The 13,539-nt window shown below is 46.1% G+C and overlaps 1 protein-coding gene across 6 annotated transcripts in view; it reads left to right on the top strand.

Moving 5' to 3' along the window:
• The window catches only part of ATP7B (ATPase copper transporting beta), a 77,466-nt gene that overhangs the window by 35,063 nt on the left and 28,864 nt on the right, over positions 1 to 13,539 (top strand). For all 6 annotated transcript variants that reach the window (XM_065901828.1, XM_065901827.1, XM_065901829.1 and 3 more), the window contains 2 exons: positions 7,599 to 8,769; positions 12,311 to 12,568. In XM_065901828.1, coding sequence (XP_065757900.1) covers positions 7,599 to 8,769; positions 12,311 to 12,568 — 1,429 coding nt within the window. The remainder of the gene's footprint in view (positions 1 to 7,598; positions 8,770 to 12,310; positions 12,569 to 13,539) is intronic.

Here is a 13,539-nt window from a genome sequence, read left to right as displayed (position 1 = left end):
ATGGTTGCCACATTTTCAGTATAGAGTATAGCAATGGACATTTTCATGGCCCTATGGGTCTATATGATGAAATTCCCAGAAGTACTGGGACAGAGGCACTTAATTTTGACAAATAGTGCTTAATTCCTCTCAAAAAGGTTGTGTACATTTATTTTTGTACCACCAGTAGTTGAGAATTCTTTTTCCTTATTTTCTTTCTTACTGTATCATGAAACTTTAAAGTTTTTGCCAGCCTGTTGGGTGAAAAGTGACAGCTTATTTACTTTTGCATTTTATTATTATTTTCCCTCCTCATTCTTTTTTCTCTGTTTTATTGAGACATAACTGATGTACAGCGCTATGTATAAGTTTAAGGTGTACAGCATGATGATTTGACTTGTACTGTGACATGAACACCCACAGTAAGTTTAGTGACATCCATCATCTCATTTTTTTTTTTAAAAGAGGGAAAAAAATTTTTTTCTTGTGATGAGAACTCAGGATTTGCCCTCACAGTAACTTTTGTATGTACTGTGCAGCAGTGTTAGCTATTCTTTTCCGTCTGAGCCACCAGGGAAGCCCTGTTAACTACAGCCCCTTGTGCTGTGCATTGCATTCCTGGGACTTACCTTGTAACTAGTAGTTTGTACCTTTTGAGCACCTTCATCCAATTCCTCCTCCCCCCAGCTCCCTGCCTCTTGTAATCACAAATCTGACTTCTTTTTCTGAGTTTTTTTTTTCTTTTTTCTTTTTGTTTTAGATTCTGCATGTGAGTGAGATCATACAGTATTTGTCTCTCTCTGATTTAGAATAATGCTTTCAAGATCCATTCCTGTTGCCACAAATGGTGTAATTTCTTTTTTTATGGCCAAATAGTTTTCCATCGTGTATGTATACATTTACTATATCCATTCATCTACTGATGAACACTTAGGTTGTTGCCATGTCTTTGTCAAGGACTCCCTTTTTCTTCACATCGTCACTAGCGTTAGTTATCCTTTGCCTTTTTGATGATAACCATTCTAACAGACACTATTGCAAAGGCATACAAAAAGTAGCCAACAGATGCATGTAAAGGAGATAAACATCACCAGTCCTCCGAGAAATGCAAATCAAAACCACAGTGAGATATAGTGCACCCAGTTTCTCAGTAAGGGTTAAAGTTTTTTCCTCGTGTGATCAAGAGAAACCGGCAGTAAATGGTCACTGGTGTGGATTTCCCCAGAAAGTGCACCGTCAGCACCAGGGCTTGCGGTGGCCCTGAGGCCAGAGGTCAGGCGGGAGCCCACACAGCCCAGGCACACTGTCCTCTGCCGGGTTTGAAGTAAAATGCCCAGAGTTTGTTTTATCAGTAGATAAAATGTAAATAATTCTCACTGGGAGCTCTTTCTGGACCTTTGTGAAATAGCCTTTAAGGGCAGTTTGAAGGGATTGGAGTAGGGATGGGGGAATGTGTACATGAGTTTTAATGATTAGTTCTTATCAGTAAAATGGTGGAAAATAATGAGTTCCCTGCCTACTTCCCTAGACTGCTTTTGAAGATCCAATGAGGCCTTGTTTGTCTTCATAGTCATTTTCAGTCATTTATGATAGCCTTTTACATTCCCTTAGTTTTCAGTCCTTAGCTTTCAGACCTCCTTGCAGAAGTGGAGTGGATATTATTGTTACCTCCTTTCACAGCTAAGAAAACCGAGGCTTGAATTTGCTCAGATAAGGCTGAATATCCTACCCGAGGCTGTCAGATATCCCTTCCAATAATTCATAACACATGGGCAGGGCTGATATTTAAACATATGGAGTGAACATGTTCCTTAGAGGATAAAGGATTAGTTGTGTCTGACTCTTTGCGACCCCACCTGACTGTAACCCTCCTCTGTCCATGGGTTCTCCAGGCAAGAATACTGGAGTGGGTTGCCATTCCCTTCTCCAGGGGAATCTTCCCAACCCAGCGATTGAACTCGGGTCTCCTGCTCTGTAAGCAGAGTCTTTACTGTCTGAGCCACCAGAGAAGTAGGCTTAGAGGATAAACATGTTGAAACATGTCATCTGCTCATCATTGCGCTCATCTTTATCACAGTGATAATATTATCATTGCTTATATTAGTATAGTTTAACAAGACATTTTCTTCTTTGCCTTAAAGAACCTGAGAAACCCATTTATTTTCTAGTATAAAAGTAGGACCTTTTTTTTTAATTTGTTTTAAAAATTGGAAAATATGCACAGACAGTAAAAAGATCAGAATGTCATAACTCACCCATAGGTAACCTCAATTTTATGTGTTAATACCTAGTATGTATTTGTCTAAATTTATGTACATAAAGTCTTTTTTTTTTTGGCTGTACCATGCTGTATGTGAAATCCTAGTTTCCCCAACCAGGGATCGAACCCATGCCCCCCGTGTTGGAAGTCTGGATTTTTAACCAATGGACTGCCAGGGAATTCCCCCACCCCACCCCACCCCACCCCACCCCACCCCCCACTTCTTTTTTTTTACATACTGGTTTCACTGGGGACATTGATTCTTTCTCAGTGGTGGTTTTAGAGACTGACACCTATTTGCCTGGAGAGGTTTGTTGTCACCCAGTCGCTCTGTCGTGTCCAACTATTTGTGACCCCATGAACTGCAGCCTGCCAGGCTTCTCTGTCTATCACCATCCCCCAAAGCTGGAGTGGTTTAGGTGGCATCTTTTCCTGAGTCAGTCTTTTCTGACCCTCCTTCGGCTGTGAATCTGTGATGCCTAAAGAATTCTCAGATAAGAGTAAAGCAGATAATAAGGATTGCAGGCCTTAGTATCCATCTGCTTAGGCTTAGGCCCAGGCCACCCAGTGATCTCAGCCACCCCCTCACCTCCACACTGCGTTCATTCGCCTCGATGGAGTCTATTGTTACCTGACAGGTAGTATCAGGGAGGAAGAAATTTTCCTCTAGCCTTCTCATTCTTCTGGCTCATCCAAGAATGAAATTGACTCGAGACAGATTGACGGGAGAAAATCAAACAAAAGTTTAGTAACATGAATACATGGGAGAGACCAGGAAAAAGTAACTCGCCGAAATGAATGAAGCCCTCACCTCAAATACCATCCTCAACCAAAGGCAGAGATGTTGAGGGTGGGAGAGCCAGGGCAGGCTACCAGGAAAAGCAGTAAACAGGGGTGATCATGGTACACATTTATACCACTTCCTTCTCCATCGATCAGTCGAGTTTCTAGAAATTTGATCAGCCTCCTCTACCGGGGACAGAGGGAGATTTCCCTTGCAAATATAAATGTTTCTTACAAAAAGACAACTCTTACTTGGTTTTCAGAGCCCTTTCAGTGTTGGCTATTACCCCAAAAATAAATAGCTTGAAACAATATGCGGAAGAGATGTGTTTCAGAGTGGCAAATTCTCCTCCCCTATAGGATGTGGCTGCTTTTGTTTTCTTCATTTTGCTTTTCAGCATTGTAATCTTTTCCTGTAATTAACATGGCCAAAAGGAAAAAGTAATCTTAAGGTTTCTTTAAAAAGTAGAAAACCTGTTGGACTTTGAGCTGGATTTAAATCCCAGCTCTGTTATTTGTGACGTTGGATAAACCTCTGAGTCTGTTTCAGCAGTAAAATGGTGATAAGAGTATCTCCTTACGGAACTATCTTGAGCGTTAGGGATATAAAATGTCATCCTCATAAAATAACACTGAGAATCATTAACTATTTGCAAGCTATTGGGTCTGTGTACATATGGAAAAAATCAGGGCCTTTCTGTATTTTCAGTTCCATGAAGGTTCAGATATATAGAGTTTTATGGGTGGAGGTTATATACTGGATAAGTTGCAGGCATGTAATAATATTTTTGCCTCATAAGTTGTTAAGGGTGTTCTATAGCTTTCAGAGTGAAAGAAGTCTCAAGATATGTGGGCAAGTGGTATCCTACTTAAGGATGCTGGAGATCCAGGTGTAATTAAGAGATCTCAGAAGTGGTTAGTAGTCCTTTCCTTGTGCATGTAATAGTATTTGCTCTTTGATTTGTGATCACAGCCGTTTTTAACAGGGCCTGTCATTTCTGGGCTCTGCAGTTTCAGTCTGGCTTTGAACACTTTGCTTAAATCATGCCACCCCCATTTCCAATTTCTTCATATTAGAATGGCCCATCCGAAGGTCTTATTTTCCTTTTCTGGCTCCATCTTAGTGAATAAACTATTTACATTCCTTTTCCTACCTTTCTTTGAAAAGTCCTGGTACTCTGAGCAAATTCCATGGGACCTACGCGCCAAGAGAGGTAGTAGAGAATGGAAATTCACTTTTGGATTCCTCTCTGTGGAATTACCCTCTTCTCGGGTATTTCCAAGCCCTTCTCATCCTGATGCCTACTGTACTGATAGTTTATTGAAAATTCAAAAGCTGGTAACCTGGTGTTGGACCTGCAGAAGAAGTCCCCAGTGTTTGTTCTCAAGGAGTCTGTGATTTAGTGGGACTCAAACAACATTGGAAATTCCACCAGGTTTTTCCTGGACACGGCCTGTTCCCTGTGTCCACTTTCCAATGTCTGTTGCTTCTTGTGAACCCTTCACCCTAGATGTGTGTGTTTGAACTCAGAAGATGAGTTTTCCCCCACCCTAGAGATTGTCTTCATTGAAGAACGGAATTAAAAGCACATACAGTGTGTGTGTTCACCTAGAAATGATCCAAACACTTGACAGCGTTGTGAGGTTGCCCCTAAACCAACAGGTACACTGCTATTTCACAAAGCTGTGTTATTTGCCAGACATTGTTTTCCATAACTGCTTGTCCTTAGAAGCCTGCGTGTTTAAAAGGGAGACCTCTGAGAATGGTTTGCTACAAACAAATGGCTTCCAACACTTCTGTAGACTCCTTTAGGAGGAACGTATTAATAGGTCAATCATCCAGGGATTAAGCGCCAGCTTTGTGGCTTGGGTTTGGTGAGTTGTAGGTCGACCTAGGACCAAGACAAAGAAATTGGGTAGTAAATCATTAGGGATTTGTTTTTCCAATGGACTGGTTGAGAGTTATGTCTTATTATAAGGAGGTGATTTAAAATACTGTTTTAAAGTGAATATCTTTGTAGTTTTTGCTGCATCTTTTTTCAGTTAAATGAGGTTTTGATTCAGTTAAATGAGATTTGATTCATATGAGTTACAATCAAGCTACTGCTCTGGGTCTCCTTTATGCTCTCATTATTTTAATTTTTAAATCAATTTTTTTAGAATCCAGTAATGCTTATACATTGTACAGTAAGTTCTACAGTGTAAAGTAACTCTTTCTTCCTATGCCTGACCCCAATTACCTGACCCCTTCAGCTGCCCATCCGCAAACTCAATGCCAACACCTTCTTGTAGAGATAACTCCGTACATACATAAACATCTGTGTGCGTACTATTCTTTTTCCCTCTCAGTCGCACTAACATGCTGTGATGGGTTTATTTTGGTGACCTTCCCAGTGAACTCCACCTCCTTGTATATAAACCCTTAATGTAATTCTCTGCTGTATTGACCAAGCTTGGCCTTGTGACCAGCTTTGGCCAATGGTGGATTAATAAGTGTGATGCAGGCAGAGGCTTGGTAAGTGCTTGTTCTCTAGGAATGCTTACTATTGTGACACTCCCTCTCAGAGCCCAGAAAACCCCAATTGTGAGGTGGCCAGCCTAGCCATGGAGAGAGGCTACATGAAAGAGAACCCTGCCAACAGCAGCCAGCATCAACTTGCCAGCTTTGTCTTGAATGCACTGTCTTCTTGGAAGATAGTTCCCAGCCCCATCCAGGCCATCCGAGATGATGCTCTATGGAGCAGAGATGAGTGTTTCTTGCCAAACCTGTCCAAACTGAAAAATTGTGAGCAGTCATTGTAAGCCACTAGGTTTGATTTGTTATGTAGTCAGATAACCGAAACACTAGATTTTAAGGGTGAAGAACTCCCCTGCCAACCCAGGAGACATAAGAGACGCAGGTTCGATCCCTGGGTGGGGAAGATTCCCCTGGAGGAGGGCATGGCAACCCACTCCAGTATTCTTGCCTGGAGAATCCCATGGACAGAAGAGCCTGTTGGGCTATAGTCCATGGCGTTGCAGAGGGTCCAACACTGTAGTGACTTAGCTAAAAATATTTAAAAAAAAAACCCAATTCCTTGTAATTATTAATCCCAAACTAGCTTATGATTTCCTCTATGGATATACAAATAAACATTCATAATCTATTTCAAGAGATTTAAATTTTCATCTTGTTAAGCTACTCAAAAGCTGAAGTTGAAAAGATCTGCATTTTATACACAGGGACAGAGAAGATCAGTTCAGTTGAAAAGATCTGCATTTTATACACAGGGACAGAGAAGATCAGTTCACATAACGGAATTTCAGCTGAAGATGAGCAGGGCTATATAGGTGCCTAATGACATATACTTTTTTTTTATAATCAAGTACCATATATAAAGTCCTGTGCCCAAATGTCTGAAGCAGGTAATAGTACTGATATAAAAACTATATCTAATTAAGAGAGTGGTGAGGCTGGAATCTTAGGAAGAGGAAATTTCTAAATCCACAACATCATGAGAAGATATCAGGAAATTATACTTGAGCCATGATAAAATAAAAAAATGAGTCCCTTTAGTTTGGTGGAGCATGTGTCATTTTGAGTAATAACTACAGAGGTCCCTGTGGGGCAGGGACTCTGTGGAGGCAGCTCCGAGAAGTGCCTTGTTCAGCCTGACTTCCTGTTCTTCCAGCTGTCCCCGTCCCGCTTCCCTTGGTCCTCTGGGCACCGCTGAGCTCAAGGAGCATCCTTCCTGACCCTTGGTCACAGGCACCGTGGTCTGACCCCACGGGCTGGGAGGTCTGTACTCGGAACATGTGCCTGGTGGTCGTTAAATCTAACCCCTGCTAAAAGCATGAGACGGACACACCTAGAAAGAGAGGCAGAATTAGGGTGTTGGCTATCTTGTGTATTTGCATTCCAGCAGGACCTCCGAAATGTGAGCTAAAATGACCAAGTCCAGTGGGGAGGTTTCAGGTGTCGACTGGAGTCAGGAAGGTCTCGAGGGACTTGTACCCTTCTTCTGTGCTCTCTGCCTCTGTCCAGACTGGCCATGCCTGTCCCGTGTCTGTCAGTCCCATCTTGGTCTCCTTTCCTGCGGAAACCTTTACTCCATCCATGGTAGAAAAACATCTCACCACGGTGGGCTTTTGACTTCTGGGTTCAGAATCACAGAAAGTCAGAGCTGGAAGGAACCCCTCTGAATCCTTTCATTTGATGTCTGTTATTGTCATTGTTTAGAAGCTTAGTCATGTCCCAACTCTTCTGCGGCCCCATGGACTGTAGCCCACCAGGCTCCCCTGTCCATGGCATTCTCCAGGCAAGAGTACTGGAGTGGGTTGCCATTTCCTTCTCCAGGGCTTCTTCCTGACCCAGGGGTTGAACCTGCATCTCCTGCATTGCAAGTGGACTCTTTACTACTGAGCCACCAGGGAAGCCCATTCATTTGATGAGTAGTATCTTTTGATGTTCTTGTCTTCTTGGGATGTTTGGACACCAGCTGTATTGTTTTCCATTTTCTCAGGGCCCGGACAAGCTGGGAGATTTTAGAGAACATTTCATTTGAAGGATAAAAAATGTTCCTTCTCTTCCTTTTAGATCCTGTCTAAGCTTTCCCAGCCAGCAATGAAGCAGAGCTTTGCCTTTGACAACAATGGCTATGAGGATGACCTGGATGGTGTGCCCCACTCCCAGACGGCCACCGGCACCATCAGCATCGTGGGCATGACCTGCCAGTCGTGTGTCAAGTCCATCGAGGGCAGGATCTCCAGTTTGAAAGGCATTGTGAGCATTAAGGTTTCCCTGGAGCAGGGCAGTGCTGAGGTGAGGTACGTGCCCTCGGTGGTAAGTCTGATGCAGATTTGCCATCAGATTGAAGACATGGGCTTCCAGGCCAGCATGGCTGAGGGAAAGGCCACCTCCTGGCCCTCCAGGGTCTCACCTGCCTCGGAGGCTGTGGTCAAGCTTCGGGTGGAGGGCATGACCTGCCAGTCCTGTGTCAACTCCATAGAAGGCAAGGTCGGGAAACTGCAGGGCGTCGTGAGGGTCCGCGTCTCGCTCAGCAACCAGGAGGCAGTCATCACTTACCAGCCTTACCTTATCCAACCCCAAGACCTCAGGGACCACATAACCGACATGGGGTTTGAAGCCGTCATCAAGAACAAGGTGGCCCCCGTGAGCCTGGGACCCATAGACGTCAGACGGCTCCAGAGCACCCTCCCAGCGGCCCCTCCGGCTCCCATTAATCAGAATGACAATAACTCTGAGACCCCGGGGGGCCAGGGGGTCCCCCTGCAGCTGAGAGTGGATGGAATGCACTGTAAATCTTGTGTCCTGAACATCGAAGACAATGTTGGCCGGCTCCCCGGGGTTCAGAGTATTCACGTGTCCCTGGAGAGCAGCACTGCCCGAGTCCAGTACGACCCTGCTCTCGTCTCCCCAGAGGCCCTGCGGAGGGCCATTGAGGCCCTGCCTCCTGGAAACTTCAAAGTCTCTCTTCCCCATGGGGCGGAAGGGAGTGGGCCAGACCCCAGGAACCCCCCGGCACCCAGCACCCCCTGTACTGTGATGCTGGCCATCACCGGCATGACCTGCAAGTCCTGCGTCCAGTCCATCGAAGGCCTGATCTCCAAGAGGGCAGGCGTGCACCAGATCTCAGTCTTTTTGGCCGAAGGGACTGCAGTGATTCTCTACGATCCATCTCGAACTCACCCAGAAGAACTGCGAGCCGCGGTGGAGGACATGGGATTCGAGGCCTCCATCCTGGCTGGTATGTGGTGATGCATGTGAGGGCTCCCTGGGGGCGTCTCCTTTCTCTCTCATCTTGCGATGTGGTCCCTGCATGTTTGGACAGGTGAGCCACGCTCCCTGCCTCCCGGGTCCACCGAGCTGACAATTCTGCAACTTAACCCGGTGGGCCAGTTGTCAGGATCGAGGAGCTAGAATTCCCGGGTGTTTCTGTGTTGCCTCTCAGGTCACTGGGACTCAGTGCTGAGTTCCTCGGATTTTTGGCTGCTTTACTGAAGAGAACACTGATCCTGTGTTGTTTGTAAAAAGCATACTGTGGGGACACCTGGCCCTCCTCTCTCTAAAGGAGCCATCCTCGTTTACTCAGAGATTTCTCTGCTGAACAGAACAGAATAATAAAGACAACCGCACCTTGGTCTCAGCCCTTGGAGCCCATTCTGTTGGAAGTGGGAATAAAGGAAAGGGCGGGATGATGATTCCTTTCCCCTGCCACCAGCCACGGCTGTGAGAGGAGGGGGACAAGGCAGCCTTCACAAAGTGAGGTGCCCACAGGCCTTGCCACCTCGTCAGTAGACGGTTTCCTGGGTGGTGGCCATCCCCAAGCCCCCTCGCATTGACCCGCCAGCCACTCGCTTGCTGCTGTCCCCTCCACTTCCCTTGCACGGGAGCCCTGCACGATGTCCTGGCACCTCTCGTGTTTCTGCCCCTCGCCAGGCCTGTGTGAGCTGCGGGCCGCTGGGCAGCGAGGCGTAGCCCCCGGAGAGCTCGTGTGGTAGCGAGAAGGGGAAGCCATGCTGGGCTGCAGGGGTGGGCCAGGTGAGATGGGGGGCTCGGTGGTGGTAGGAAGGCTCCTCTCGGAGGGGAGGGTGGGAGTGAGCCATGGGAGATGGCACAAACCCGGCCACAACCCCCCCGCCCCTCATGGCTCACTCTCACTCACCCCCCCAAGAGGAGCCCTTCCTAGACGGCGGGGGTGGGGGCCTCAGGGGGGCTCCGATCCCTGAACACACACCCCTGATGGGAGCAGGTGAGTCATGAGGAGGGACTAGGCCCCACCCTGTGCTTTGTCTTTGTACCAAGTTTCAGGAAGGAGTTTTTGTTTTTAAACAAAAATCAGTAAGGAAAAGAGTAGGACAGTAAATCCTGTACTCAGAAGGTGAGACATGCAGTGTGGAGTGGCTGTCTGCTCTGTTTGCATGAGGCTTAAAGTCTTTCAACAGTGGAATCAAGTTCGTAGCAGTAAAAAGAAATTTGCCTTGAACTATATAATCCAGAATAATTGAACTCGACAAAAAGTAAACCTGGGGAGAAAAGCGGGGTTTTGATTGGCCAGAATTATGAGAATTATGTTTAGCCCAAGAGGTACTTAGGGTGCCAGATTTAGCAAATAAAAATCTGAGACACCTAGTTTGCATTTGAATTTCAGATAAACAATGCAAAATGTTTTAGAATTAGTATGTCCCATGCAGTATTTGAGACATACTAAAAAAAAAAAAACAAACCCTTGTTTATCTGAAATTCAGTTTTATCTGGGCGTCCTGTATTTTACCTGTCAGGCTTAATTTAGGATAAACTGTAAGTGTGCTGATGACTGTCTTTTAAAACCACTTACATGCTAAAAAGGCATTATTTGTATTTTTTTCGGTCTCTCTAAATTGACCAGGGGTTTCTTGAGGACAGTCATCTAACCACATGATTTGTTTCTCCTTGCACAGACTCATAAGTGATAAATATCTGAAAGCATAGTTGCTGGGTCACAGGATATCAGCCTTATTTCATTCCATCACAAATATTTATTGTGCACTACTAAGTACCAAACAGTTAGAGGTACCATTTTTGATAATACAGTTAAGTAGATTTCCAGAAAGCCAAATCAATGTATACGCCCACTCAGGGTTGGCATAAAGGACCCAGTAGCATAGGCTGGCTTGAATTTTTGTTCGTTTATTTAAACTTCTTTAGCAGTCTCCAGAAGCTCAGAATTTAGTTGAATTAGACCTCTGTGTTGGAGAATAGCACGAATGTTAGTGAAACTTGACCACAGTATTTGAATAGAAAGGCAAGTGAATCCAGACAGTGGTGATGGAAAGGGGCAGGAGGGTTTGGTGGATTAGGAGTAGGAGGTTGAATGTTAAGAGCCTGAGATCCAAAGGTGAAGTCATTTTGAAGGACAAGGTCCAGGAGAGCAGAGCTGTGCCAGGTGAGGTGATGGTCTTTGCATCCAGAAGGTGGAGGGCCTCTAAGGCCGGAGCACTGGGCAGTCTTCACTGAAGGTGCTGAAAGTGTCCATCAACTGCACTCCAAGTGAGGGGAAGTTAATTCTAGCACTTTCCAGAAAATGAGCTTCTATTGTAGCGGCTGTGGACTTTGAAGTAATGAGAGTTCATCATCAAATGATGTCCTTCTTTTCTACATACTCTTCATGGGTATTTTGTGTCATCGCCTAAGTGTGACTTTCCAGAACGATGAAATCGCTCTGTATCTTGATCTGGTGGATGCTTAGTTACATCCGTCTATACATGTGTGGTGGGCAAATGTCTGCTCCCTGATCCCTGGAACTCAGCGGAGAAAGGATGGCCTTTTCAGTATTGGAGCCAGACGACTGGAAATCCAAGCAGAAAGGAATTACCCTTGACCATCACCTCAGATCTACACAGGAGTTAATGTGGAGCATTCAGTGACCTGAATGTAGATCTTCATGTAAGATAACAGAGCTCAGTGAAGAAACCAGAGCTAGAAGAAAACATGGTGAATATCTTCAGTGTTGAGGTAGACATGTCCATTAACTGAGGAAAGAATGCATCACCCCTGAAGTTGGTTTAGTTGACTGTACATTGGACTTCATTCACATCAAGGGCTTCTTGTATTAAAAGAGATACCATTACATGAGGGTGACAAAGCAAACCGCAGGCTGGGAGCCCACGTTCACAGTGGGTACAGCTGACCAAGGGCTCCTGCCCGGAATGTATAGAGGACGTAGACGAGTGATGAGGGAAGGGCCAGCAGCTCAGTTAGGGTGTTTGGGGCAGTTTGATTCTCGGAGGGAAGGGAGTGGACCTCTGTTAACCAGGATGCTATGGTGGTTAAAAGACAGTCCAGATGTGTAAGCTCTATTCCCTGGTTTCTGAGGGGTTTGGGGCACAGTATTTAATTTCTTATAGCTCGTTTCTTTATCTGTAAAATAGAATCAGTAGCAGTATTTGCCACAGGGCTATGTTAACAGTTAAAGGAGGCCATATGTGTTCTTAACAGGGTGGGGTGCCTGGTGAGTTCTTATCACTGCTCTTATTGTCATCATCCATTAGAGCATTTGTCTACCCAGAACATTCCATCCTTGCAGTATTGGTGTGTTTTCCTACGTGTGGAATCGTGTCTCCGTCTGCCTGTGGAGAGAGAGATTCAGTGATGAGAACTCCAGTTCTCCCCCTAACCCCGCCCATATCTTCTCCATGAACTTTGACCTGAATATTGTTAGGCTTGACCCTCCTGTTCCAGAAAAATATTATTCATTCTTCCAGTTTGAATGGTTCCTAATTTGAATGATTTCTGACCTTCTGTCCTAGAAAACTGTTCCAGCAACCTCGTTGGGAACCACAGCACTGGGAGTGCCGTGGGGCACGCGGCGGCTGGCGCACCTGTGCCCGTGCAGGGGGGCACTCCCCAGCCAGGGGGGCTCCATACTAACCACGTCCCCCGCCAGTTGCCCAAGTCCCTGCCGGCCTCCAGCACAGCGGCCCCAAAGAAGTGCTTCCTGCAGATCTCAGGCATGACCTGTGCATCCTGTGTGTCCAACATAGAGAGGAGCCTGCAGAAGGAACCTGGTAAGCGGCCCCCACTGCTCCGCGCCTGGAGTGCTGCTGTCCGGCGGTCGTGCAGACTGCCGGGCGTCGCAGCTAGCAACGTGGGGCGGTGTGTGCGCCCTTTGGCATCTCTACTGACCACGTTTATCAGGAGCCCTGATAATCTGGTGGGCCTTCCCTGGTGGCTCAGTGGTAAATAGCCCACTTGCCAATGCAGGAGACATGGGTTCGAACCCTGGGTTGGGAAGATCTTCCTGGAGAAGGGAATGGCTACCCACTCTAGGATTCTTGCCTGGAGAATCCCACAGACAGAGAAGCCTGGTGGGCTACAGTCCATGGGGTCACAAAGAGTCGGACATGACTTCGCACACACTGATAATCTGGTGGCATGTTCACTGTATGTTAGAGGATAGATGTTTCTCTAATGTTCCGGAGCAGTTGGCATTCTGTCCTTTAAGGAGTATTTAGTTTGAGATAAAATGGATCTCTGAGTGAGTTAGCCATGGGGAATCCGGCTTAGAGGTCAAGGTGCAGTCATGAGTTGCCTCCCCACCTAGCTTGTCTTGGTAGCCGTCTGTGGTTTTCCCTTCCAAAGCCTCTTACTGCCAAATACATCATCAATAACCTATATTTTGTGGAGAAGTTCCAGTTTCAAATATTCTGCCCTGTTGGCCCCGTAAATCATAAAGAGTTGTAAAAACTCCAAAGTTTTGTCCTCCAAACAACATTGGCCATCTGGTTTCTTAAGCCTGAAAGGAGAATGAAAATCCTGTCCCAGTTTTGTGTTTGGAGAATGTCTGAACCATGACTCTGCTGGCCTCCAGGGTCACCTTCTGTCTCCTGCGGCTCCTTGTGGCCTCCCGCTCACCACGCCTGCGGTTTCCTGAAGCTCTAGAGGATGGTTCTCAAACTGGGGTGTTCCTGGCGCTCACCTGTCACCCTTGGGCAGGTCGCTCGGAAGTTACCCTGTGGTTCACAGGCCCGTGTTTCTC

Source organism: Muntiacus reevesi, chromosome 11 (genome assembly GCF_963930625.1).
Source record: "Muntiacus reevesi chromosome 11, mMunRee1.1, whole genome shotgun sequence".
Taxonomy (NCBI): Eukaryota; Metazoa; Chordata; class Mammalia; order Artiodactyla; family Cervidae; genus Muntiacus; species Muntiacus reevesi.
Note: the sequence above shows the minus strand (reverse complement) of the source record. Positions and strands in the feature narration are given on the sequence as shown.